The sequence below is a fragment of the Bos grunniens genome, chromosome 7, assembly GCF_055505025.1.
Source record: "Bos grunniens cultivar Pamir isolate PY7600 chromosome 7, Bosgru_T2T1.0, whole genome shotgun sequence".
Classification (NCBI taxonomy): Eukaryota; Metazoa; Chordata; class Mammalia; order Artiodactyla; family Bovidae; genus Bos; species Bos grunniens.
Window position 1 is genome coordinate 61,109,097 of NC_141171.1, and position 22,596 is coordinate 61,131,692.

General features: G+C 51.6%; 1 protein-coding gene across 9 annotated transcripts in view; it reads left to right on the top strand.

Moving 5' to 3' along the window:
• PPARGC1B (PPARG coactivator 1 beta) overlaps positions 1–15,670 on the top strand; it is a 113,376-nt gene extending 97,706 nt beyond the window's left edge. For 8 of the 9 annotated variants that reach the window (XM_086412418.1, XM_086412419.1, XM_086412417.1 and 5 more), the window contains 8 exons: positions 310–1,423; positions 2,338–2,374; positions 2,894–2,967; positions 4,142–4,925; positions 8,016–8,091; positions 10,521–10,642; positions 14,078–14,232; positions 15,376–15,670. In XM_086412418.1, coding sequence (XP_086268544.1) covers positions 310–1,423; positions 2,338–2,374; positions 2,894–2,967; positions 4,142–4,925; positions 8,016–8,091; positions 10,521–10,642; positions 14,078–14,232; positions 15,376–15,476 — 2,463 coding nt within the window. In that variant the 3' untranslated portion in view covers positions 15,477–15,670. The remainder of the gene's footprint in view (positions 1–309; positions 1,424–2,337; positions 2,375–2,893; positions 2,968–4,141; positions 4,926–8,015; positions 8,092–10,520; positions 10,643–14,077; positions 14,233–15,375) is intronic. The other variant, XR_015167733.1, reaches the window with a different exon arrangement.
• The last annotated feature ends 6,926 nt before the right edge of the window (positions 15,671–22,596 follow it).

Sequence of the window (22,596 nt, forward strand, 5' to 3'; positions counted from 1 at the left end):
ACTTCTTGGCGCTCTCACCGAGGGCTCCGCGCAGGGGAGCAGGGTAGTCAGAACAGGGCTTTGGCAGTAAACCTGGAAAGGGCGGGATCCATAGCTGGGGTCCCTGTTAGGAGGCTGGCCGCTCCTTCATCCTCATCCCCTGAGTGCTGTCAAGTGCCGGGTTCTGTGCTGGAAGCCGGGGATGGAGCAATGAAACCCAGCATGATCATCCTGGAGAGACAGGCTGGGCCTGGCCAATGGTGCAGCTGTGGGCAGCGGGGAGAAGCCGTGCGGGTCTCCCTCCTCACTGTGGCCTCTTTCCCTCTCCAGATGGACGGCCCCCAAGACAGGAAGGCCCCCACGCCGCACCCTCAGAGCCGGAGCTGCACGGAGCTACACAAGCACCTCACCTCGGCACCGTCCTGCCCCCGGGCTAAAGCTCTGTCCCCGGATAGAGGCCTGCAGCCACCACCATCCTCGAGTCCCCGGCTCCCCACCAAGGAGGATGAGGAGGCGGGCGAGGACTGCCCAAGCCCCCAGCTGGCTCCAGCCTCCCCCGGGGACTCACCAGCGATGGGCAGGACAGACCCCAGCGCCCAGGTTTCCCAGGAGGACATGCAGGCCATGGTGCAACTCATCCGCTACATGCACACCTACTGCCTCCCACAGAGGAAGCTGCCCACACAGGCGCCAGAGCCAGCTCCCCAGCCCAGCAGCAGCCCCGCCAAGCAGGTCCGACCCCGGCCTCGGTCCCAGCACCCTTCCAAAGCCGCCTGGACCGAGTTCTCCATCCTGAGGGAACTTCTGGCTCAAGATGTCCTCTGCGATGTCAGCAAACCCTACCGCCTGGCCACACCTGTCTACGCCTCCCTCACGCCCCGGCCCCGGCCCAAGGACAGCCAGGCCTCTGCCGGCCACCCGGGCCTCATGGAGGAGGTGAGGGTCTCACCTTCATCCAAGAGTTCAGGGCCCAGACCCAGCCTGCGCCCGCTGAGGCTGAAGGTGAAAGGGCACGTCAGCCGGTCGGCCAGGCTGCAGCCGGAGGAGGAAGAGGAGGAAGAAGAGGAGGAGGAAGAAGAAGAAAAAGAGGAAGAGGACGAGGAGGAATGGGGCCGGAAAAGGCCAGGGACCAAGCTGGGGAGGAAGCCGGAGAGCTCTGTGTGCCCCGTGCGGCGTTCCAGGAGACTGAACCCCGAGCTCGGCCCCTGGCTGACTTTCACCGATGAGCCCATGGTCCCTGCAGAGCCCCAGGGGCCTCTGCCCTCGCGCTTGGCCCCCGAAGCCTATGATGTGGAGGGGGAGCCTGGCAGCCCCACTGATGAGGACAGTGGCCAAGACCAGCCGCTCCTGCGGGGACCCCAGATCCCGGCTCTGGAGAGCCCCTGTGAGAGCGGGTGTGGGGATACAGATGAGGACCCCAGTTGCCCGCGGCTCTCTTCCAGAGGTAGTCGGAGTCGGTGGTCCGAGAGAGGGGGCGGGGCTGAGGTGTGGCAGACCCCACTGCACTGGAGCCAGGAGCTCCAGGTTGGGCGAACCCCTCTCCCTCTCTGGCTCTCAACTTTCCTTCCTGTATAATGGGCTTAGCTGGGCAGACCTTCAGGAGTTACCTGAGCATCTCTGAGTTTCTCATCATGCATGGGCCAGGCTCCTTAATGAACAAGGAGCAAGATGCCGGCGTTCTTGGGGCTTGTGTATCAGTGGGGGAGACAGGCAATCATAAAGTGAGCAAGAAAGGAAAGTATTTACAAATTGTGATAAGTCCTCTAAAGAAGACTTCCTGGGTAACAATGTGATGGACGGTGTGAGTCTCTAAATTCAGCTCCACAATGAGGTTGAATTTTAAATGGTAACAAGAGTGGGGATAATAATACAGCAGTCATCTATTTTATATTTGCTCTGCCAGGCTTGGTCTATGATTTAATACAGATTATCCCCATTGATCCTCATAGGAAACCTATGTGGTGGGTGCTGTTGTAATTCCTGTTTTAAGACATGGAATAAAGGCACAGAGGTGTCTAATGGTTAGTTAGCTAGTTAGTCCTGCATCTCTTGGGGCTGAGGCCACAGATGCTGGCCTTGGAAGCTGGAATGCTTCACCATACGTGGTATACTGATTGGCCATAAGGGGTCGCCCTAGTACCCATCAACGCTGCCAAAGCAGTAGCCCTGCCAGCTGTAAATGTCTGCTGAGTCTGGGGGAATGAAGGTTTTGAGCTGTTCCTGCTTGTCCCTAAAAATGGCAGAGGCTTTTGGGTCACATGCCTGCTGTGCTTGGTACCAATGCAGTTCAGAGGGAAACATCCTCTCTAGCAATGCCGTGTTGAAGAATCTTATTTTTCTCTTTTGTCTTCTTTTCAGACTCTCCCAGGTGCCTCATGCTGGCCTTGTCGCAAAGGTAGATTTCTGGGAATTGTTGACTTATTATTCCGTGAGACCTTATCTGGTTGGGTGTAGGGTGGCTCATTGGCCCCTGAGCCTGATCCTGTCCCCACACACCCCTGCCCTCATTACCATGTGGGGTTCTCAGGAGCTGGGTTTCCTTGGTAGGCAGTTTGGTTTTAGAAGCTGATCTCTGCAGGCCTAGGAGATGGAGAATTTCATGGGGAAAAGCTGACAGTGCTGTGGCTTTGGGCAAGTGTCTGCTCTCTGGGCCTCAGCTGTTCCGTGGTAAATAAGGAGGTTGACAATGATTATCCTGTCTCCACTGCCCTCAGATTTCTCTTGTGTCTCCTAAAAGCTGTATAGCTTTGAATTCCTCTAACAGCCAGGATGGGGATTCTCCTGCAAATTCTCCCCAGGCCTCACTTTTGTGGGCTGCAATAGCAGGATCTGTCACGCTGTGCCCTTGCCCTCCTGGCGTGCTCGGGGAGGTGGAACCTGCTGCTGACTGGCGTCTTTCCATCCCGTCCTCCAGCCCCACCGGTGACCCTCCTTTTGGCAAGAAGAGCTTCGAGCAGACCTTGGCGGTAGAGCTCTGTGGCACGGCAGGTAAGCTAGGGGCTCAATGGGGAGGTGCCCTTGGGGAGGAAACACCTCAGGGAGTAAGGGGGTACCCCAACAAGCCCTCCTTGCCACCACTGCACAGGCTACGCTGGATCTTGAGATTCCCATTGAGAGAGTTATAAGGAGAGTCAGGACCCAGGTTCAGCTGTTTGGCTACCAACAGTTGGCACATGACCTGATGTTAAAAAAAAAAAGAGAGAGACGTATGAGACACGTATCTTCCCCTGAAGCAGCCCGCAGTCCTATGTGGGAACCAGATTCACACCATGACAAGTATTGTTTGATACGGGCTTGTTCCAAAGACCTTGCAAGAGCTCTGGGAACATAGAGGAAGGGACAGTATGGGGAGGGGCAGGATGAGGCCTGAGAAGATGCAAGGGTACCCAGAGCAGCAGGCATTTTAGCTGCGTTTGCAGGGTGATAGAAGTGGAGGAGACAAAAACAAGACAGAAGGGTATTCTTGGGAGCAGAATTGGCATGAGCACAAAGGCACAGAAAAGCGGAGGTACAGGTGCATTGGAGGAGACCGGCCACATGGTGGTGCTGTGGGGCAGAACTGGGGGCCAGGCAAGAGCAAACATCAAAGGCTAAGAGGAATGTCGGGCTGAAGGGGTTCATGCAGTTCCTCAAGGCTCCAGGAGCCCCAGAAAGGAAGAGATCGCTGGCATTTTGGCAAGTTCCCTCTGGTACCCGGGTGAGGGTGAAGGCTAAGGTCAGTTGCAGGACCCCCTAAGGTCACTGTGGTGGTCAAATCCAGATGGGAGGTTTTGGCCTGTGGTACCTGCCACCTCTGTACCCTGGGAGACTTCAGAGGTATTTGGGATGACCATTTGGGAGGGCTTGTGGAATGATGGAATGTGGAGCAGGAAGCAGGAAGAGAGATCTCAGATAACCTGGAGGCTTCTGCGAGGCTACAGAAGGGATGGCAAATGGATTTCATCACATGCCAGCTCCGAAAAACTGTTGACCGACTGTATGAGATGGAGCCCCAGGCTCCGTCCAGGCTCAGTCAGCAGCGCAGTGATCGATTAGCGATGCCTGCCTTCCACTGGGTCTGGGGAGTGGTGACACGCATGCTGTTTCTCTGCCCTCCCAAAGGAGGGTTTCAATGCTCCTTGGAGAAATGATCTGTCTCACATTTTTCCTCTTGCTTGGGTAGGACTCACTCCGCCCACCACGCCTCCGTACAAGCCTACAGAGGAAGACCCCTTCAAGCCAGACATCAAGCACAGCCCAGGCAAAGATAGAGCTCCCACCCCAGAGGGTCCCCAGCTCGGGGCCACCGCCGAGGCTGCCCACAAGCTGCCAAAGAAGCACCCAGAGCGGAGCGAGCTCCTGTCCCACCTGCGGCATACCCCAGCCCAGCCAGCCTCCCAGGCTGGTCAGAAGCGCCCCTTCTCCTGTTCCTTCGGTGACCATGACTACTGCCAGGTGCTGAAGCCAGACGGCGCCCTGCAGAGGAAGGTGCTGAGGTCCTGGGAGCCGTCTGGGGCCCACCTGAAGGACTGGCCCCAGCCAGGGGCCCCACGGGCTGAGGCTCAGGCCGCTGGCAGGGAAGAAGACGGAAGCTGTGATGTTGGTGCCCCCACCAAAGACAGCACGCTGCTGAGAGACCACGAGATCCGTGCCAGCCTCACTAAGCACTTTGGGCTTCTAGAGACAGCCTTGGAGGATGAAGACCTGGCCTCCTGCAAGAGCCCTGAGTATGACACTGTCTTTGAAGACAGCAGCAGCAGCAGTGGCGAGAGCACCTTCCTCCTGGAGGAGGAGGAGGAGGACGACGATGAAGAAGAGGACTCGGGGGTCAGCCCCCCTCGCTCTGACCACTGCCCCTACCAGAGCCCACCCAGCAAGGCCAGTCGGCGGCTCTGTCCCCGCAGCCGCTCCAGCTCTGGCTCCTCATCCTGCCGCTCCCGGTCACCAGCCACACGGAGGACCTTCAGGTATGGATGGGTGGGTGGCCTTAGGATGGAAGGTGGGCAGCTGAGCACCTCCAGTTCTGAGGTGTCAAGGGAGAGAGGAGCCCTGAGACCAGGGCCACAGCTTCCTGTGTGGCCTGTGTCCTGGTCAGAGGCCCTGGAGGTGGACTCCTTGGGGAGTTATGGGCAAGTCCTGAAGCCAAGCGAAGCCTGCCGTGTGGTCCAGTGAGGAGTGGTCCAGATCGCCTGGCCTCAGGGGAGGAAGAAAACGCACTTGCTGGCCTTTTGTGACCTTATTCATCTGTTTCTGCTTTTATATTTGTAAAATGGGTAGGTTTTTGTGTAAACATATACAGTTGACCTTTGAATAAGGTGAGTGTTAGGGACACCAATCCTCCACACAGTCAAAAATTGTGTATAACTTATAGTCGGCTCTCCTCATCCAAGGTAACTCTGTCTGCAGATTCAGCAACTTCTGACAGTGTGGTATTTACTACTGAAAAAAACCCCAGTGTTGGTGGACCCTCAGAGTTCAAACCTGTGTTGTTCAAGGGTCAACACATCCATACAGTGTAATACCTATGTGACATTTACTTGTAAAACAAAGATTAGCATAATTCTAACTTGTGTTCTAAAAAAACACCAAAAACCCGGCTTTAAAACAGTGATAAGGTTTATTCCCATTTCTCGGTGCTGCAGAGTTGTGCAATCTTCCGGCAGTCAGCCACCGGGTGGGAGAGCTCTTTTCCTTCGCACTGAGATGACGTGTCATGAGCGTTTGCTTATACCGTCTTTGCTCACTGAACCGGACGGTAGAAGGAGCTGTTCCAGAATTCTGTGGACCGCAGGGCAGAAAGAATGGAAGTCTGGCATCTTTTGGTGGAGACAGGTTTCTTCTCTTCCCTAATGACAGCAGGATCTGGTTCTTTGGAGGGTAGGCCTTAGGAGCGTGGGTGCAGGTCCCAAACTCTCTGCTCGAGATGCACCTGAGTGACCACCAGATGGCGCTCCTGGGTTCAGAGCAGTGCAGCAAGCCTGATCCTGGGGAGGCTTCCTTACCAAGCTGGTGGCTGGGCCCCGCCTCCTGAGCCTCAGGTTTTGTAGGTCGCGGGTGGGGGTGGAGAATTTCATTTCTAATAAGTTCCGGCGTAATGATGACATTGCTAGAGCGCTATACTCTGAGAAACAGAATTCAGGTAGTAGAAAGATAACTTTAGAAAAATTCCTCTTTATATTTTCTTATCTCTACTGGTGGCTCTTAATTGAAAATCTGATGAAAACAAAGCTTCCTTTCCCCATTAAAATGTATGCAGACAACTAATTGGGCATTGGATTTTAGGGGACTTCTGGACCACCCCCCCACCCCGGCCCAGACACTAATGTGCTGAAGCCCTGGACTATCTGAAATAAACTATTTAAAATAAACTCATTTTGAGCAATTTCTCTAAAAGCCTGTCTATGTAATAAGCCAGAACAGTTAGTCAGAGCCATCTTCTGTCAGACCTCTCTGAGCCCCCCTTTCAGCTCTGTTCTCCTTTCCCCAGCGGGTCACTTTGAGCTAGTCTGCCTGTGTTCATGTTAGCTGGTTTCTTCTGCAGTGTCTGTTCAGAAGCTACTAAGGTTCTTCTGTTGAAGCACATCCCCCAAGGCCAGAGCTGGAGCTTCTTGGCTTCCTTCCCTTCCTGGCCTGTTCAGGCCCTTTACCCATGGGCTTGGCACAAGAGTCAGGGACCTCTCTCAATCACCACAGTTTCTCCTTTTCCTCTTTCTCACTTTTGGGCTAAGTTCAGGCTGGCTTTCACTGGAGAAAGTTAATTGGTTAACTTGGTTCCTACTCAGCTGCCTGGCAGAGCTTGATGGCTGGTCAGTTGGATAAACTAGTCATCAGCCTTCTCCAGACCAGCATTTCTCTACTTTTGCTTCTGCTACCAAACATCAATCAACAGGAAGGCTTTGAGCTGGTTTAACAAGCCCTATAGCACCTTCAAGTCACTCTCAGCTCTTCATGGGGGAAGACTTCCAATGCTGCTGCAAGTGGATAATGATACTCTTATTATATAGCACTTTAAAGTTTGAAAGTCACATCCCTTTCTATTACCCTCTTTGAGCTTCACAGAGGCACTTGAGGGAATCTCAAGTGCTTTTCAACCCCATTTTATAGATGAGGAAACTGAGGCTCAAAGAGGTTCAATAGAAAAATATAGCCAGCAAGTACCAAGCCATTCCAGGGCTAAGCATGTACAGGTATGTTCTGATTTGATCCTCCCAAATGGCTGAGGAGGCAAATACAATTGATTCTCCTTAGTTTACAGATGAAGAACTGGCTTAAGTAGCCGGTCCCGGGTCACCAGCAGAGAGGTAGTAGAATCAGCATTGGAATACTAGCTGACTCTGGAGCCCCTGCTCTCATTGTCTGCTGTGTTCCCAAGGATGCACACGGTGTGTGGCAGAGTCGGCACTCAACCCCCTCTTACATGCTGAGCTCCTTCCCCTCCATCAGCCTGGCCACTGGGAAGAGAGGGCATTGTACAGACAGGTGCCTGGGAGGACGCAGGCATGCGGCATCCAGGGGTTTCTCCAGCTGAGTAGCCCACTGGCTGCCTGGGGTGTGGGGGCTGTGATGGCCAAGGTTGCTGCCTGGCCAGACAGCAAAAGTGGAGGGGGAGCCATGGGTCTAGAATCAGCAGACCTCCCCCTGGCTCTGGCTTCCCCACTTCTTAGCTTTGGGGAAAATTTCATCTTGAACCTGAGCCTTAAGATTTTCATCTGAAAAATGGGGAAGCATGAGACCTCAGAGGATATTTTTTTATCAGGTCAAATACCATAATGAAGCGAAAGGGTCTTTCCACCCCCAGCAGCATAGAAAGGTTCACAGGGATTATGGTTAGCGGTGTGGAAGGCGCGTGTCAATCACATGTTCAGACCCACATGTGGCCCTGGGCGCTTACCGCTGAGACAGAGAGCTGGGCTCCCTCTCCCAGTCCTACCTTCACTGATGAACGAGTCCTAACAAAGCTGAAGAAACATCTCTCGCCTCCTGGAGCAAGTCCTCCTCCCGCCCCACTGTGGTCCCTGCTAAGAGTGAGTGAGTCTGCTTTGCTTGTTCACTGACAGATGTGAGAGCAGAGGGTCGTGTTCAGACGGAACGCCAAGCGTCCGGCATGCCAGGAAGCGGCGGGAAAAGGCCATTGTAAGTGACTTGGGGCCCCAGAGCCCGGAGTGAACGGGGACAAGCAGGGGCGTCAGGAAGTGTGGGGGCTTCAGAGACCCGAAGTGCTTTGAAGTCATCTGGCCTACAGGAGATAGTTGTATTTCTCTCATTTACTAAAGCATAAGGGTCATCAAAAGGCATCAAAGGTGGCACGTGCAAAATGCAGCCAAGGGACTGGTCTGGGAGTGGGGTGGGGTGGTGTGCCATTGGTGAGGATTTAGGGCTCAGTATCAGAGGCTCGACAGGGCCCAGGGGGTGAGCACTGATGAGGGAGCAGAGCCAGCCCTGCTTCCACTTCTGTGTGACCTTGAGCAACTTCCTTGAGCCTCAGTTTACTCATCTGTATATAGGGTCCCCTGGTGTGATCTGGGCTACAGGACCAAGAGAGCCTGTCTCTTCCTCCCTGCCCGACTCTCTAGTCCTCTCCCAGAGTTAGTCCAGAGGCCCAGGCTGTGCCTGGTGGACCTGTTGCAGAGCACCATGTGGGGAAAAGTCATTAGGAAGCTGGAGTCACTGCCCTTATATCATTAGAAAGGAGGGAAGGGAAAGTAAGACAGAAGCACAGACAGACTCTCACTGGATTTCCATACACCCACACCCCGCCCCCACGCACCCCCCCTACCCCCAACACCCGACAACGTGGTACTTCAGGGCAGGGCACGCTTGAGGTGTGCATACCCCGGAGGTGTGCTCACAGCTATCTGCAAGCAGGTACTTAAAACCACATGGAGCAACTTCCTGGGATCCTTGTGTGAGTGCTCAGTAGTTGTGGCATGCCTGGCCCTGTTCTAGGTGCTGGATGGCAGCAGTGAATGAGACAAACAAGGTCTCCACTCCTATGGTTGGGCCAGAAGGGAGAGAGAGACGACAGACTCATAAGCAAAGCAATAAACACTGTAATTACAGATTGGGAGGTGCACTGTGAAATTAATCATGCCACGACTAAGATGTCTGAAACAAATCATGTTTTGACTTGTGGGGAGGGTTTATTTACATGGTCGTCTGGGAGGGGCATCTTCAGAGAGCTAGGCCCCAAGGGATGGAAGAAGCCATCCAAGCAAAGGTTCAGGAGGACGGGGGGCAGAGGCTGGAAAGAGCCTTGTGAGTTCAAGGTCCTGGAGGAGGCGGGTGGTGGGAGGAGAGAGGGGGTGGGCAGGGGGTGGTTGCATTCTTACACGGAGCTGAACTGGGCCACCTTGGGGGACAAATCTAATGCCTGTGACTACAGCAGTGCTCTCTGTGGACCGCCGCCCTCTGAGGTGCATGGCTGGAGAATCGCTGGCCTTACCCTGTTCCGGAGAAACCCTGTCTAGACCAGACCCTGGTGGTCTTGCCCACCAGGAGCACAGCTGGAGTTTCTCCAGCAAATCAAAGGCACTCTTCCGATGGTCATGCCTTTAACTGGATCCAGTCACTAGATGATGGTGGGGGGTTGGGGGAGGTCCCAACCAGGCTTCCATGATGCACCCCCTCTGCTGGGCAGGTCTAGGGGCCTGGCTCCTAAAGGTGACCGGTGTCTACATCAGTTCAGTTCAGTTCAGGTCAGCCGCTCAGTTGTGTCCGACTCTTTGCAACCCCATGAATCGCAGCACGCCAGGCCTCCCTGTCCATCACCAACTCCCAGAGTTCACCCAGACCCACGTCCATCGAGTCAGTGATGCCATCCAGCCATCTCATCCTCTGTCGTCCCCTTCTCCTCCTGCCCCCAATCCCTCCCAGCATCAGAGTCTTTTCCAATGAGTCAACTCTTCGCATGAGGTGGCCAAAGTACTGGAGTTTCAGCTTTAGCATCATTCCTTCCAAAGAAATCCCAGGGCTGATCTCCTTCAGAATGGACCGGTTGGATCTCCTTGCAGTCCAAGGGACTCTCAAGAGTCTTCTCCAACACCACAGTTCAAAAGCATCAATTCTTCGGCGCTTACCCTGGCAAAACCAAAGCTAACGGTGGCTCCACATCCTTATGCCCCGGTCCCACTGTTGTCTTCCCCACCACTCTGACCTGTAGCGACCTGGCCGCCAGTGCTCGCCCTCTAGCATCCTCAGCACCTCCCCCAGTGCCAGAAGAAGTCAGGCTCCAAACAAATACAGAAGCTACCCAGTGTGCAGGTACATTAGTAGCAGTGACTCCCTCTCCTGTCTCCGCCCAGTCTCTGTTCATTCCCTTCAAGTACGCAGTCGCTTCCTTTCGGGCCACCTCCCATCCGATGCTTAACAGCCCCCTCCTCCCATAAGGCAGGTCCTCTGGGATAGCGACTGTCACTGTCCTGTCTCTGACTCCAGTCCCAGCTGGTGTCGCTTGCTCAGCCGGGTAACATGGACTGGGGATGAGGACTCTGTGGGAGCCCGCCATCTGGGGGGCTCTAGGAAACCACCCGAATGACAGGTCCCTCTGTGTCCCCCTCGGGCAGGGCGAAGGCCGCGTGGTGTACGTTCGAAACCTGTCCAGTGACATGAGCTCGCGAGAGCTGAAGAGGCGCTTCGAAGTGTTTGGCGAGATTGTGGAGTGCCAGGTGCTCACGAGAAGCAAGAGGTGAGTCAGGCTCTCACAGAGGAGGGGAGTTAGGGGTGTGCAGAGGTCCCCATTCAGGGCTCACCACATGAAGGTGCCCAAGAAGACTTCCAGGACAAACCTACCCTTAGGTACAGGAGAAGGGGGGACCAGTAACAATTGTGCAGCCCAGGAATCACCGCAAACATGTACTGATATTCTGCTAAAGTGCGAGGCAACTTTCATGCATTGTCTCACGTCGGTTTTCCAACTTGCGTATGACACATGCAGCCTTACTGTTTCTATTGCTTTCCTTTCTGGATGGCGCAGAGAAGTCAACTGAGCAGCTAGTTAGTGGTAGAGCCAGATCTGCAGCCCATGTGTCAGCTTCTGGTTTTCCATCCTAGAGCTGGTATGGGGCTGGCAAAAGCCCATGGTGGCTGAAGGCACACTTGTATTGCACTCTTGGCTGCCAACCCCATGTTATTCCATCCCTCCGTTCCTCTGCAGCTGCAGCTCTGTGTCCCACTCACCCAGGGAAGCAGTGCTTCATCTCTCGGGAGATCTGTAAGAATAGGTTGCATATAAACGCACAACTTAGGTGTCAAAACTTCGTCAGATTTGAAATAATTCTGAAGTGTCTCCTGTTATTACTTGCAAACTGAGTTATTAAGGTTTTAAAATTCTAATTTAATAATGACTTTTAAAAACTTCAGTGAGAAAATAGTTTCTACATAAGAATCATTACACATCTCACATCCCTTATGGTGGCTATGGAAAAGTAACAAATGAGGATGTGGAGAGACTGGAATCCTTGTGCACTATGGGTTGGAATGTAGTGGGTTGGCCAAAAAGTTCATTTGGGTTTTTCCAACCGATGTTATGGAAACCCAAACGAGCCAATAAAAGGTGCAACCACTATGGAAAATAGTATGGGGGTTCCTCATAAAATGAACCATAAAATTACCATTTGACCCAGCCATTCCTCTTCTGGGTATATAATCAGAAGAATTGAAAGCAGGATCTTGAAGAGGTATTTGCACATACATGTTCATAGCACTGGTATTCACAATATCCAAGAGCTGACAACAACTGAAGAAGAATGGATCAGCAAGAAGTGTATGCGTGCCGTGGGATATTAGTCTTGAAAGGACGGGAATCAGTCCTGTCACATGCTACAGCATACATGGGCCTTGAGGACATTATGCTGGGTGAAACCAGCCAGTCACCAAAGGACGCATACTGTGTGATTCCACTCACATGAGGATCTAAAGGAGTTAAACTCATAGACAGGGAAAGCAGAATGGTGGTGGCCAGGGGCTGGGAGAAGAGGATATAAGGCATTGTTGTTTAATGGGTTCAAAGTTTCAGTTTTGCGAGATGAAAAATTTCTAGAGATCCATCTTACAACAGTGTAAGTTAACACAGTGTGGCCCTAGTGGTAAAGAATCCACCTGCCAGTGCAGGAGACGTAAGGGACATGGGTTCAAACCCTGGGTTGGGAAGATCTGCTGGAGTAGGGAATGACAGCCCAGTCCAGTGTTCTTGCCTGGAAAATCCCATGAGCAGAGGAGCCTGGTGGGCTACAGTCCATAGCATCAACACGACTGAAGCAACTTAGCATGCACGTATATACTTAACACAACTGAACCCCCCATACACTGAAAAATAATAAAGGTAGTAAATTTTATGATATGTATTTTTGTCATAATTTGTTGTAAAAAGTCATGACACAAATTAAACTGTTTACGTTCTGTGCAGTCTTCAGGATATCCCATGAAGGTAGCATGTAAAAACAAAGCAAGCAAATTAATCTCTAAGTAGACAGTGCAATTTGTTAAGATTTAAAAAGTACTCAGGAGTCTCTGGAGAAGGCGATGGCACCCCACTCCAGTACTCTTGCCTGGAAAATCCCATGGACGGAGGAGCCTGGTGGGCTGCAGTCCCTGGGGTCGCTAAGAGTCGGACACGACTGAGCGACTTCACTTTCACTTTTCACTTTCATGCATTGGAGAACGAAATGGCAACCCACTCCAGCGTTCTTGCCTGGAGAATCCCAGGGACGGGGGAGCCTGGTGGGCTGCCGTCTATGGGGTCACACAGAGTCGGACATGACTGATGCGACTTAGCAGCAGCTGCAGGAGTCTCAGATATTTAAAGTCAGAGGGTTCCAGGCTTGGCCTTGTTCAGAGAGGTGTCAGGAAACGAAATTCAGTCAAGTGTTTGTGAGGCACTCTACCTGTGCTGAGTGGTAGGATGGTGCTGTCCTTGAGGAGTCTGAGTAGCAGACCGATAGATCAGGATTCATTTGATTGTGGAACTGATGAGTGTAGATCTGACTTTAGGTCCCCCTCACGCTGGCATTCTTCTCAGGCAGGCTTCCCTCATGCTAGCAAAGTGGTTACCTCCAGCCGTAAGCATATCTCCTACCCAGGGAAGCAGGAGTTCCAGCAAAGATATGGCATGGAATCTTTGGGGTTCTGTTTTGGGTGACAGGTTCATGCTTGAACAATCACTACGGCCAAGGAAGGTCACTGTCTTGTGTCTTACCCTGGTGCCCTGAGCCCAGCTGAGCACCGGGTGGTATTGTCAGAGGGCAGGGAGAGAATGCTGAATAGGCAGGCGTGAAGGAGGAGGTGTATATGCAATATCAGCGATGTTAGGGAAGGTGAAGGACAGGTTAACAGCCAAAGAAGTGGCGGCTGAGGGGCTTCCCTGGTGGTCCACGGGTTAAGAATCCACCTTTCAATGCAGAGGACATGCATTCAGTCCCTGGTTGGGGAACTAAGATCCCATAGACCATGGGGCAACTAAGCCTGTGTGCCACGACTAGAGACCCTATGTGCAGCTAGAGAAGCCGCATGCCATGACTACTGAGCCCGTGTGCTCTAGAGCCCACGTGCTGCAAGAAGAGAAGCCCGAGTGCCACAACTAGAGAAAGCCCACGCACTGCAACGAAGATTCAGCACAGCCTAAATAAATACATGAATATTTAATTTAAAAAAAGAAGAAGAAGAAGAAGTGACAGCTGAGGCTGACTTTGAAGGGTGTGGAGTGGTAGGATGGAGCGTAGGTGTGGCTGATCCTGAAAAATGGGGATCGTGAAGGAAATAGAGAGGACCATGAAGAGCCTCAGATTTCACGGCAGGGAGCCTGGGTTTGAGTCCCTGCTCTGCTCCCTGTCTTTGGGCAAATCCTGAACTCAGAGCCTGTTCCTCGTCCCAGAGGGAGAGATGACAGCAGTTCCTGGTCACAGGGGGTCTGAGAGCACGTGAGGCGATGGGTGGTGGCCAGCACTTATTAGTGCTTTATTGCCAACCCAGTGACCGTCATCATGTCTATCGGGGAGCCGTGCGACACAGTCATGAGCCATTGACTCATGACTCATGGTTTCCCGCCCCTCACTGGGTAGCAGGTGGTCTGACAGTGTCCACCAGGCTGGCCCAGTGACACGCTCCCCCTTTCCTCTCCTTCCAGAGGCGAGAAGTATGGCTTCATCACCTACCGGAGTTCTGAGCACGCTGCCCTGTCCCTGAGGAATGGCACCGCCCTGAGGAAGCGCAGCGAGCCCTCCTTCCAGCTGAGCTACGGGGGGCTCCGGCACTTCTGCTGGCCCCGCTATACTGACTATGGTGAGTATGCAGGCCCTGTGCATCCCGCTCATACCCAAAGCTCTGGGCCAGTGACCTCCTTTATTGAAACCTAAAGCCCCCTCTGGACACGGCTCCCATGCCCAGGCTGCCCTGTCATCGTTGCTTAGTCGTTGAGTCGTGTCCAACTCTTTGTGACCCCATGGAGTATAGCCCACCAGGCTCTCTGTCCATGAGGCTTCCCAGGCAGGGATACTGGAGTGAGTTGCCATTTCCTTCTCTGGGGGATTGTCCTGACCCAGGGATTGAACTGGTGTCTCCTGCATTGGCAGGCAGATTCTTTACCCCTGAGCCATGGGGGAAGACCAGGCTCCCCCATGCTGGTGGGAATAACTGGGCAGCCACTTGGCCTGGAGGCTGTCCTCTTGTTTTCCTTCTGGCCTCTGGTCCATCTTGCCCTATGCCAGGACTGGTACCAAAGAGATGAAGCCTCTCGTGGTCTCTTGGAAGGTCCAGTCTCGTGCTCGCAGCCAGGTGGCAGAACCACGGCTGCCGTCTCTTTGACCTCACAGGGTCGGCAGCCGCCCTGCCATCCATGGTGGCCCTGACAGGCAGCAGCCTTGTCCATTAACTGGGTCACAGTGAAACAATATTGTCACCATGCCCTCACCATCTGGGGCCAAGTTGGTGAAGAAGGACAAGAGTTTGTGGTAGGCCAGAGTCTGCTGCAGCCTCCATAGTGCAGATCTGAGTGTCAGGAGACCCCGGAGGCACCCCACCAGGCAGTGCTCCCGACTTTGTGTCCCCCATGGGGACCCAGTTCCCCAGCCACGCAGTGAGGACATCGTAGTTGTCTGCCTTATGTGACTTCCGCACTGGTTTCCTAAAGGGCAAGAAACCATTAGGGGAAGTAAAATTAGAGGCTGTTGGAGCGGGAAAGGAGCCCTGGGGGGAGGGCTCTGGTTCAGGCATCCCCAGCCTGCAACCAGGGCAGCCGAGCCCCCAGGACACCACCCACATGGCAGAGGTGGCCCGGAGGAGCGCAGAGCCACTGCCCACTGCTCTCTGGAACCTCAGGCTACCTCCGCTCCGTGGGGCTGACCCTGGTGGCAGATGTTCTGATTGGCAGGCTTTCTGAATCGCTCACTGCCTTCCCCTCTCACTGACTCCTCCACCCTCGCCCAGATTCTAATTCAGAAGAGGCCCTGCCTGCGTCAGTGAAAACCAAGTACGAAGCCATGGATTTTGACAGCTTACTGAAGGAGGCCCAGCAGAGCCTGCACTGATAACAGCCTTAACCTTCGAGGAATACCTCAATACCTCAGACAAGGCCCTTCCAAAATGTTTACGTTTTCAAAGAAATTAAGTATATGAGAAGGAGAGAGAGTGAGCGCGTGAGAGAGAGAGAGAGACTCGGAACTGCTGTCCTTTTAAAAAAAAAATCAATGTTTACATTGAACAAAGCTGCTTCTGTCTGTGAGTTTCCATGGTGTTGATGTTCCATTGCCACATTAGTGTCCTCGCTTCCGACGGTTGTCCTGGGTGTGCGCCAGATGCTTGGTCTGGCACCCACCTCCCCTTCCTCCCCGACCGACGTCCCCTCGTAGACGTGCAGCTGTGTTCACCATACCATTTCTCGTCTGTAGTGTGTGATGATGAAATTGTTACTCGTGAATAGAATCAGGATTATAAACTCACTTCTAATTGAAGAAAAAAAGTATATCCTTAAAATAATGTATTTATGGCTCAGATGTCCTGTGCCTGGGATTATTGTATTGCTTCCTTGATTTTGTTAACTATGCACTGTCATGAGGTGTTTGCCACTGACCTGCACTGCTCCCTTTACCAGAATGCCCCAGAAGTGCTGGCGGCTGGAAGCCTGGTTACCAGGGAGGAGTGGCATGCAGCCACCATCAGGAGCGATGGAGAGAGGGCCTGTTTCTGGGCCTGTTCTGCCAAGCGCTGCCTTGTCTCTCATTGAGCAAGCTGGGGTTTGTTTACAGTCGGTGCCCAGCTCACACTTAGAGTTTGTGCCTGGATATGAGTGCGCAGATCCCCTCAGACCTTGGAAAGAAGGTGGGGTGAGCTGCATTATTCCTGTTTTCCAGGTGAGGCCAGCAGTGCCCTAGGAGGCAAAATGACTTGCCCAGGATTTCACGACCTGTGAGACTATAGTGGCCCAACCCAGGCCCCTCCTCCTGCCTTAGCTAGGGTAAAGAGGCAAAGTTGCAAGGACTGGTAGAAGTGGGTTCAACTGAAAAGTACAACAGTCTAGGCGCCTCCGGGCTCATTTTGGGGGGCAAGTTGGCAGCTCCCTCGTCAATATCGGGCAAGTTCAGGCTTTGGCACCAGTCTTGATCCAAGGGGTCCTGAGGTGTGCTTACACCTGTGGACACGCCATCAGAGCTTCAGGGACACACCTGGAGTGATACAGAGAGGTGATCTGGGAGCAGTCACCCTTTTGGGGCCAGCTACCACCTCATCCTCCTTCAGCTTGACTTCCCTTTTCTTCACCTGTGAAGTTGTTTGGGCAGCAGGGGTAATAGGGAGCAGGAGGGGATGTGAGGCATGGGGATAGAGAAGACAATCTCCAATCTCCTTTCCAACTTAGAAAACATTCTCATTGGGTTTTATTTTAAACTTTGTGTTCTTGAGCGGTATCAAAGCCATGTCCACCTTGGATGTTCAGGAGGTTCCTTGGGGGCCATTTGTGAGGGGGAGCGTGGCTAGGCAGGGTAAGAGTGCACTGCTTCAGCTTCAGACAGAGTGGCTCCAACTTGGTCTTTTTCACACATCAGAGTTCCTTGGGGAGTTTTTGTATTTGAAAGAAAAAAGATCCTGCTGCTTAAAAAAGTTTGACTTGGCTCATTTAACTAAACAAAGTGATATAATCTATTACTAATGCCAAGCCTTGTTCTTTGGCAATTGGTAGTTATGGGGTTTGGGTTTTCTATTTATGTTCTTAAGATTATAAAATACCTCAGTAGTTTAACTGGGCCAATAAACCTCTCCTGAGAGGTGAGCATACTTCAAGCCCACAGAGAAGGTTGGAGGAGACTGGCACTGGAAGAAGCAGGGAATCTGAGTTCCTGTGTATCAGGTCACTTCACCTCTCTGGACCCCAGTTTTCTTTTATGTGAAATGGACCAAGGAGGAGAATTAGGCAGGCTGATCTCTAAGGTCCCTGCCAGCTCTGACAGCTGTGGCTTCTAAGGTGGTATCTAGCAAGTACATGGCACATGGGCCACTATTCCCACATCCTTGGCCAGTTGCAAACATAACTAGTTGAGCACTGCACTCATGTTCTTTGAACTTGGTCACGCTCAACAATCCTCATCACAGTGCTCTGAGCAGTCATGACTAGTTGATCAGAGTTTAACCTATCTGACATCCTGGTGTAATCTTTGAAAGTTTTCTGTCATACAGAACCCCGTGGTGGCCCGGTTTCATGCTGGCCCATCCCTCTCTGTCGTGTCCTGATCTATGAGAGAAAATTGCCCTTAAGCCATTCCTTGGCACAGGACTCCCAGTACTACTCTGACACAATCCCGCTTGGAGGTGGGGGCCAAGGGGAATAGTGGACAGGAATATGTTTGGAGAAGGCAGGGTTTATAAGGATAGACCAGAAAGGAGACTTTCCATGGCACGAGTCTGAACATTATAAATTCCCTTTATAGCTGTTCACTGCCTAGCACACAGTAGGCACACAGTAAATTGTTATGGGATGGGATGGAATGGAATGGAATAGAATTTAAATCCACCTGATGCCTCCCCTAACTCCTGATTTGCACTAACAAGTAAACTGAAATTTCATCCTGTGGAAAAAATAGAAAGGAACTATACATTCAGAGTGGAGAGAGCTGCGTTGAGTACTGGCTTTGCCAAGAATTAACTCTGTGACTTAAATAAGTCAGAGTCCCTTCCTCTCCCTAAGTCTCTGTGCTAGGAGGGGTTGGACTAGAAGATCTCTAAGCCTCTCCTGTTTGCTTCTTCCCTGATTGCACTAGACCAGGGGTTCTGCCATGGGCAGGTGGTACCTTAGGGTGAAAAAATGCAGATTTTTAGTGAAAGACAAGTGTCTTCCCTCTACTGGGTCAGCGGAAGCCACCCTTTCACTTCAGATTAATACAAGGCACTTGAAGGTGGTCAGACGCTGGCCCTTGAGCAGAGATTTGAGTTTAGTCCTGGGACATGATATGCTTAAGGTTGGGGCTGGGGCCTGCGGATGGGAGAGGGTGTCTGCCGAGGGCATCAAGCAGTTTCTTCTCACCATCCCGTATGTAAAAGGATACAAGTTCTAAAGGTGACCAACCCTGCAGACAACCTCCATCCGAAGACTCATTCGGTGCTGTGTATTATTTACCAAGGAGATTCCAAGGTCTCTCCAGGAAAACCAGTCAACCTTGGTCTCTTTCCTACCAAATTAAGGAGTCCCCCAGAGGGAGCAGCTGCCATTGGCAACCATCTCACTGTAGCTGTGTCCTAGTATCTGCTCTCCGTCATGTTCACGTGCGATTGCCATGCAAGCTTACAGTAGACTGTGTTGGTAGCCGCCCACACAAGGCAGGTTGTACTGTCTATCTCTGTGCCGTGCTGGTGTTTTCCAAATATGTTCCATCTAAATGCTAAGTGGAATTCTTCCATCTCCTTCCTCAGTCGGTACAAGGCTGAATCAGAATCCTCGCTCTCGGGGGCTCTGGTTAATGAAGGAAAATGCATCAAAGAGGTAAAGAATATGAGTGGATGGAGTGCAGCTAAGGCCCTGACCCTCTTCTCCCCATCACACCTTGACCCCCAGTCAGAACACTGCTTTGAGGTATCAATACAAAGCACCAGCCAGGTGTCTGCAGCTGCTGTGAGCTCTCATAGCCCTGTGTGTGGAATGTGCTCACGGGAGAGGCGGGGCTTTGGGAGCTCCAGGGTGGGAAGAGGAAGGGGTGGGGGATGCTCTGAACTGCAAAGACTCAGTACTCAGGTCCTTATGTGGGAAGAGATGCAATAAGAAATCTGTCTCGCCTAAAGCCTGTATTGATGTTTGGAGAGCGATTTCTTCTAGGCGTATGCAGTATGCACGCTGAGGGGACAGGGACAGCATGACAGTGCAGCCCTTCTGCATGGACAGCTTGAAACCCAATCCCAGGCCTTGGGTTCAGTTGCAATGACAGCCGAGCCCCCAGCTAGAGTGATGGGATGTCCCAGCTGTGAAGCAGAATCAACTCCAAAGGATTTGTTGATCTGACTCACTCATGTCGAAACTGCAGTCTTTTCTTACCGTTTGTGATTTAGCAATTGTCCTCAGACATGACCAAGGAAAGAAGTTGAATATATAGTAGCAAATAAAGTGAACCTAATGGTTTCAATGGCCAAAGAAGAGGGATCCTTCCCATTGGGGCAGAAGGAAACCGGTTAGTGCTTATGTGCAATATGTTTAATCTGGGCCCCACGTCCCTGAGACGTTTGCACACATAGATAGGCTCCAGAACTGTCTGCTGAGTCCAGGGGTACAGGGTAAATGGAGGGAGAGCTCGGGAGCTGGGAAACCTTTGTGCATAGAGATGCCCTTGGCTCAAAACAGACATAGAGCGGAGGGCCCCTGGGAGCCGGCTGTAGAATGCCCAGGAAGCAGGCAGAGGCTGACTTTGCATTAAACCAATAAAAGTACTTTGAGAAACCCATGACACTAAGCCTGGCTCCATGTTTCTACACTGGCAAACATGGATCTCCCTGGGCGATGTGAGGTCGTCTCCTAGGCATTGGGACAGGGGGCCAGGAAAGGGGCTGGTGAGGGAGGAAGGCGGAGATGCCTTCATAGACATCAGCTGAGGGAGAGCCCATCCTAGGGCCAGTCCTAAAAATGGAGCAATGCTTTTTGATCTGGTACCTATTTTTGTAAAAAAAAAAAAAAATGAAGACAGTGCAGCCAATTGAAATGGGTTTGCAGAGCAAGTCACTTACTTATAAGCCATCTAAAAGTGAGAAACCCAATGTTTCTTACTTGCTATGTGATCTTGGGCCTCTGTTTCCTCATTTACAGATGGGAATGAGTATTGGATGGGCTGAGCACTAAAGTCCCTTTCACCTCTGATGGGCTAAGATTCCCATCCTGGAGCACCGGGAAGCCATCATTAACTCATGAAACCAATTCCATTCTCTGGCTGTGCCCAGCTCATGTTCAGGGTGAGAGTTCTCTGCAAGGTTACCAACTAGCAGGGAATTCAAATCCACATGGTCCTGGCCGAGTTACCTTATATGAGGAGGCCAGCTCCCCAGGACAGATCTAAGCCATAGTTTCTGGTGGGGATGGTGAGAAGTTAAACCCCAGTTTGGCTGGGTGGTGATGTCAGATCTCATATTAGCTTTGTCATCGTCCCCACCAAACAGCTTTCAATCTGAATGTTGTGACCTCTTGGCTGTTTCTCTCTTGCTGTCAGGCAATACTAGCAATACACTTGTTTTTGCAAAACAGCTTAACTTAGGTACTTTTCACACATTTGTTTCAAATGATTGTAAAACATACGGGGCAACAGGAGGCACGGATCACACTGCATATGTTTAGGGCAGCTTTGGTTTTTTGTTTCTTTAAGGGTGTAGCAGTGGTAGCTGAGGCTCTGAGATTTTGTGGGGCAGATTTGCAGAAAACTCTGTTTCATCAGAATGCCTTGCACATTCAGAAGCAGCACAGAAATCCAACTGCCCAAACTGGGGGCTCGGAGAATAGGGTTTTGTAGGTGGTCAGTCCCAGGGCTGTTCAATAATGCCTCCAAAAGGTGTTTTATAGCCAGGACCCCCTCTGTGCTGTATGTTTTGTCAAAGGATCCTCCAGATCTCCACTTTGCCAGCCTCGCTCATGGGTGACTTTTGAAGGGATTGGTCAGCTTCCACCTCAGCACTTTGCCTTATCAATGTCTAGTCGCCATCTAGTGGCCGAAGACTGTATCCACCAGCTACCCAGATAGAAGGCAAATAAAGCCTTTCGACCACTTTGCAGTCCAACACCAATGTTGGGAATGAAATGCAAGGACATGAGCGAACTGTCTGTGTGTTTAGAGCCCAGTGTAACACCAGTCAGAAGCCCCAGAAGCAACCACTCAGACTGAAAAATACACTAGCTCTCCTGAGGGCAGCGGAAACATGAGTGGACCTGGCCCAAGTGCCAAGGAGGGGTTTACTGTAACTGCAATACTGGCAGCCCAGCTGCTGACCTTGTTAAGTGAACCTCTGCTAGGTGGCCCCCACTGGACCCTCAGGACAAGCAGAGAGGTTGTGCGTGAGGATTTTGTGGGGGGCCTGGCCGTGGCCTTTGATATGGTCTACCGAATAGCCAAACAGCTTTTGTTTGCTTGTTTTGTATTTTGTATTTAAAAATCTTGTCAAATGTTTTTGTGTTAGGAATAAAAAGTCATAAACTACTCCCAACTTTGTTTCTTGAGGAATGTTCTGATTCCAACAGAAAGAGGTTGGAATCTCAAGGGGTGTGTGGTCAGGGTGGTCAGTGGACCAGGGAAGTGGACCACTTGGATTTCCAAATGGTTTCAGTGGAAGATGACCATCCAGAAGTCTGACTTGGGGCATTCTGCTCCGGAAATTCACACCCACCCACTCCCTTCACCTCCGTGTGCTGCGATACTAGCATTAGCATTGGCTTGGAGCATCTGCTTCTTCCAGAGGGGGCTGCTAATGTTGAAACCAACCCAAGATTCCTCCCCCCACCCACCCCAGGTTTCTAAAGAGATGATGTCTGTAGCTAGCCTTAATTGACTGGGCAAGGTGGTCCCTATGGTCCCTTCCAGCATTTCCAAATCTTGGACTCAAATCCTTTTCTCTTGGTATGATCATGCAGCCTAGAGAATTCTGAGCAATAGAAAGCCAGGGCTTTCCCCGGCTCTGTAACAGGGTCAATCCAGGGAATGGCTCACCTTGTGAGGTTTGGGTATCCCCAGGGGTACTACCGTAGGGGGCATTATTTATTAGGAAGCTCAACAAGGTAACTACAGCCTGGGGTGCGTGAGTGCAAGGCTGTGTGTGTGTGTGTGTGTGTGTGTCTGCACGTGTGCACACCTATGTTTGTGTGTGTGTGTGTGTGTGGAATTACATTGATGCATTTCTTGAGAAAGGTGCAAGAATTTCACCTACACAGAGGGACACATCTGCTTTGTTATTTATAATAGAAAGCTAAATTTTAATTTTTTAAAGGACACTGCTAATGATTGAGAATCGAGTTTTTAGTTTTGCTATTTTTTTTAATTGGTAGAGGATTTTTTATATATTTTTTCCATTTTGTTGGGTTGTGTCCTTATTTATATAAATACTTTATCCGTGAGGGGCAAGGAAGAAAACTTCTTTGCTTTTAATTATTGTGGTTGTCATCGTCCCTATTTTATTTCTGGTGTGATTTATCTGTTTTAC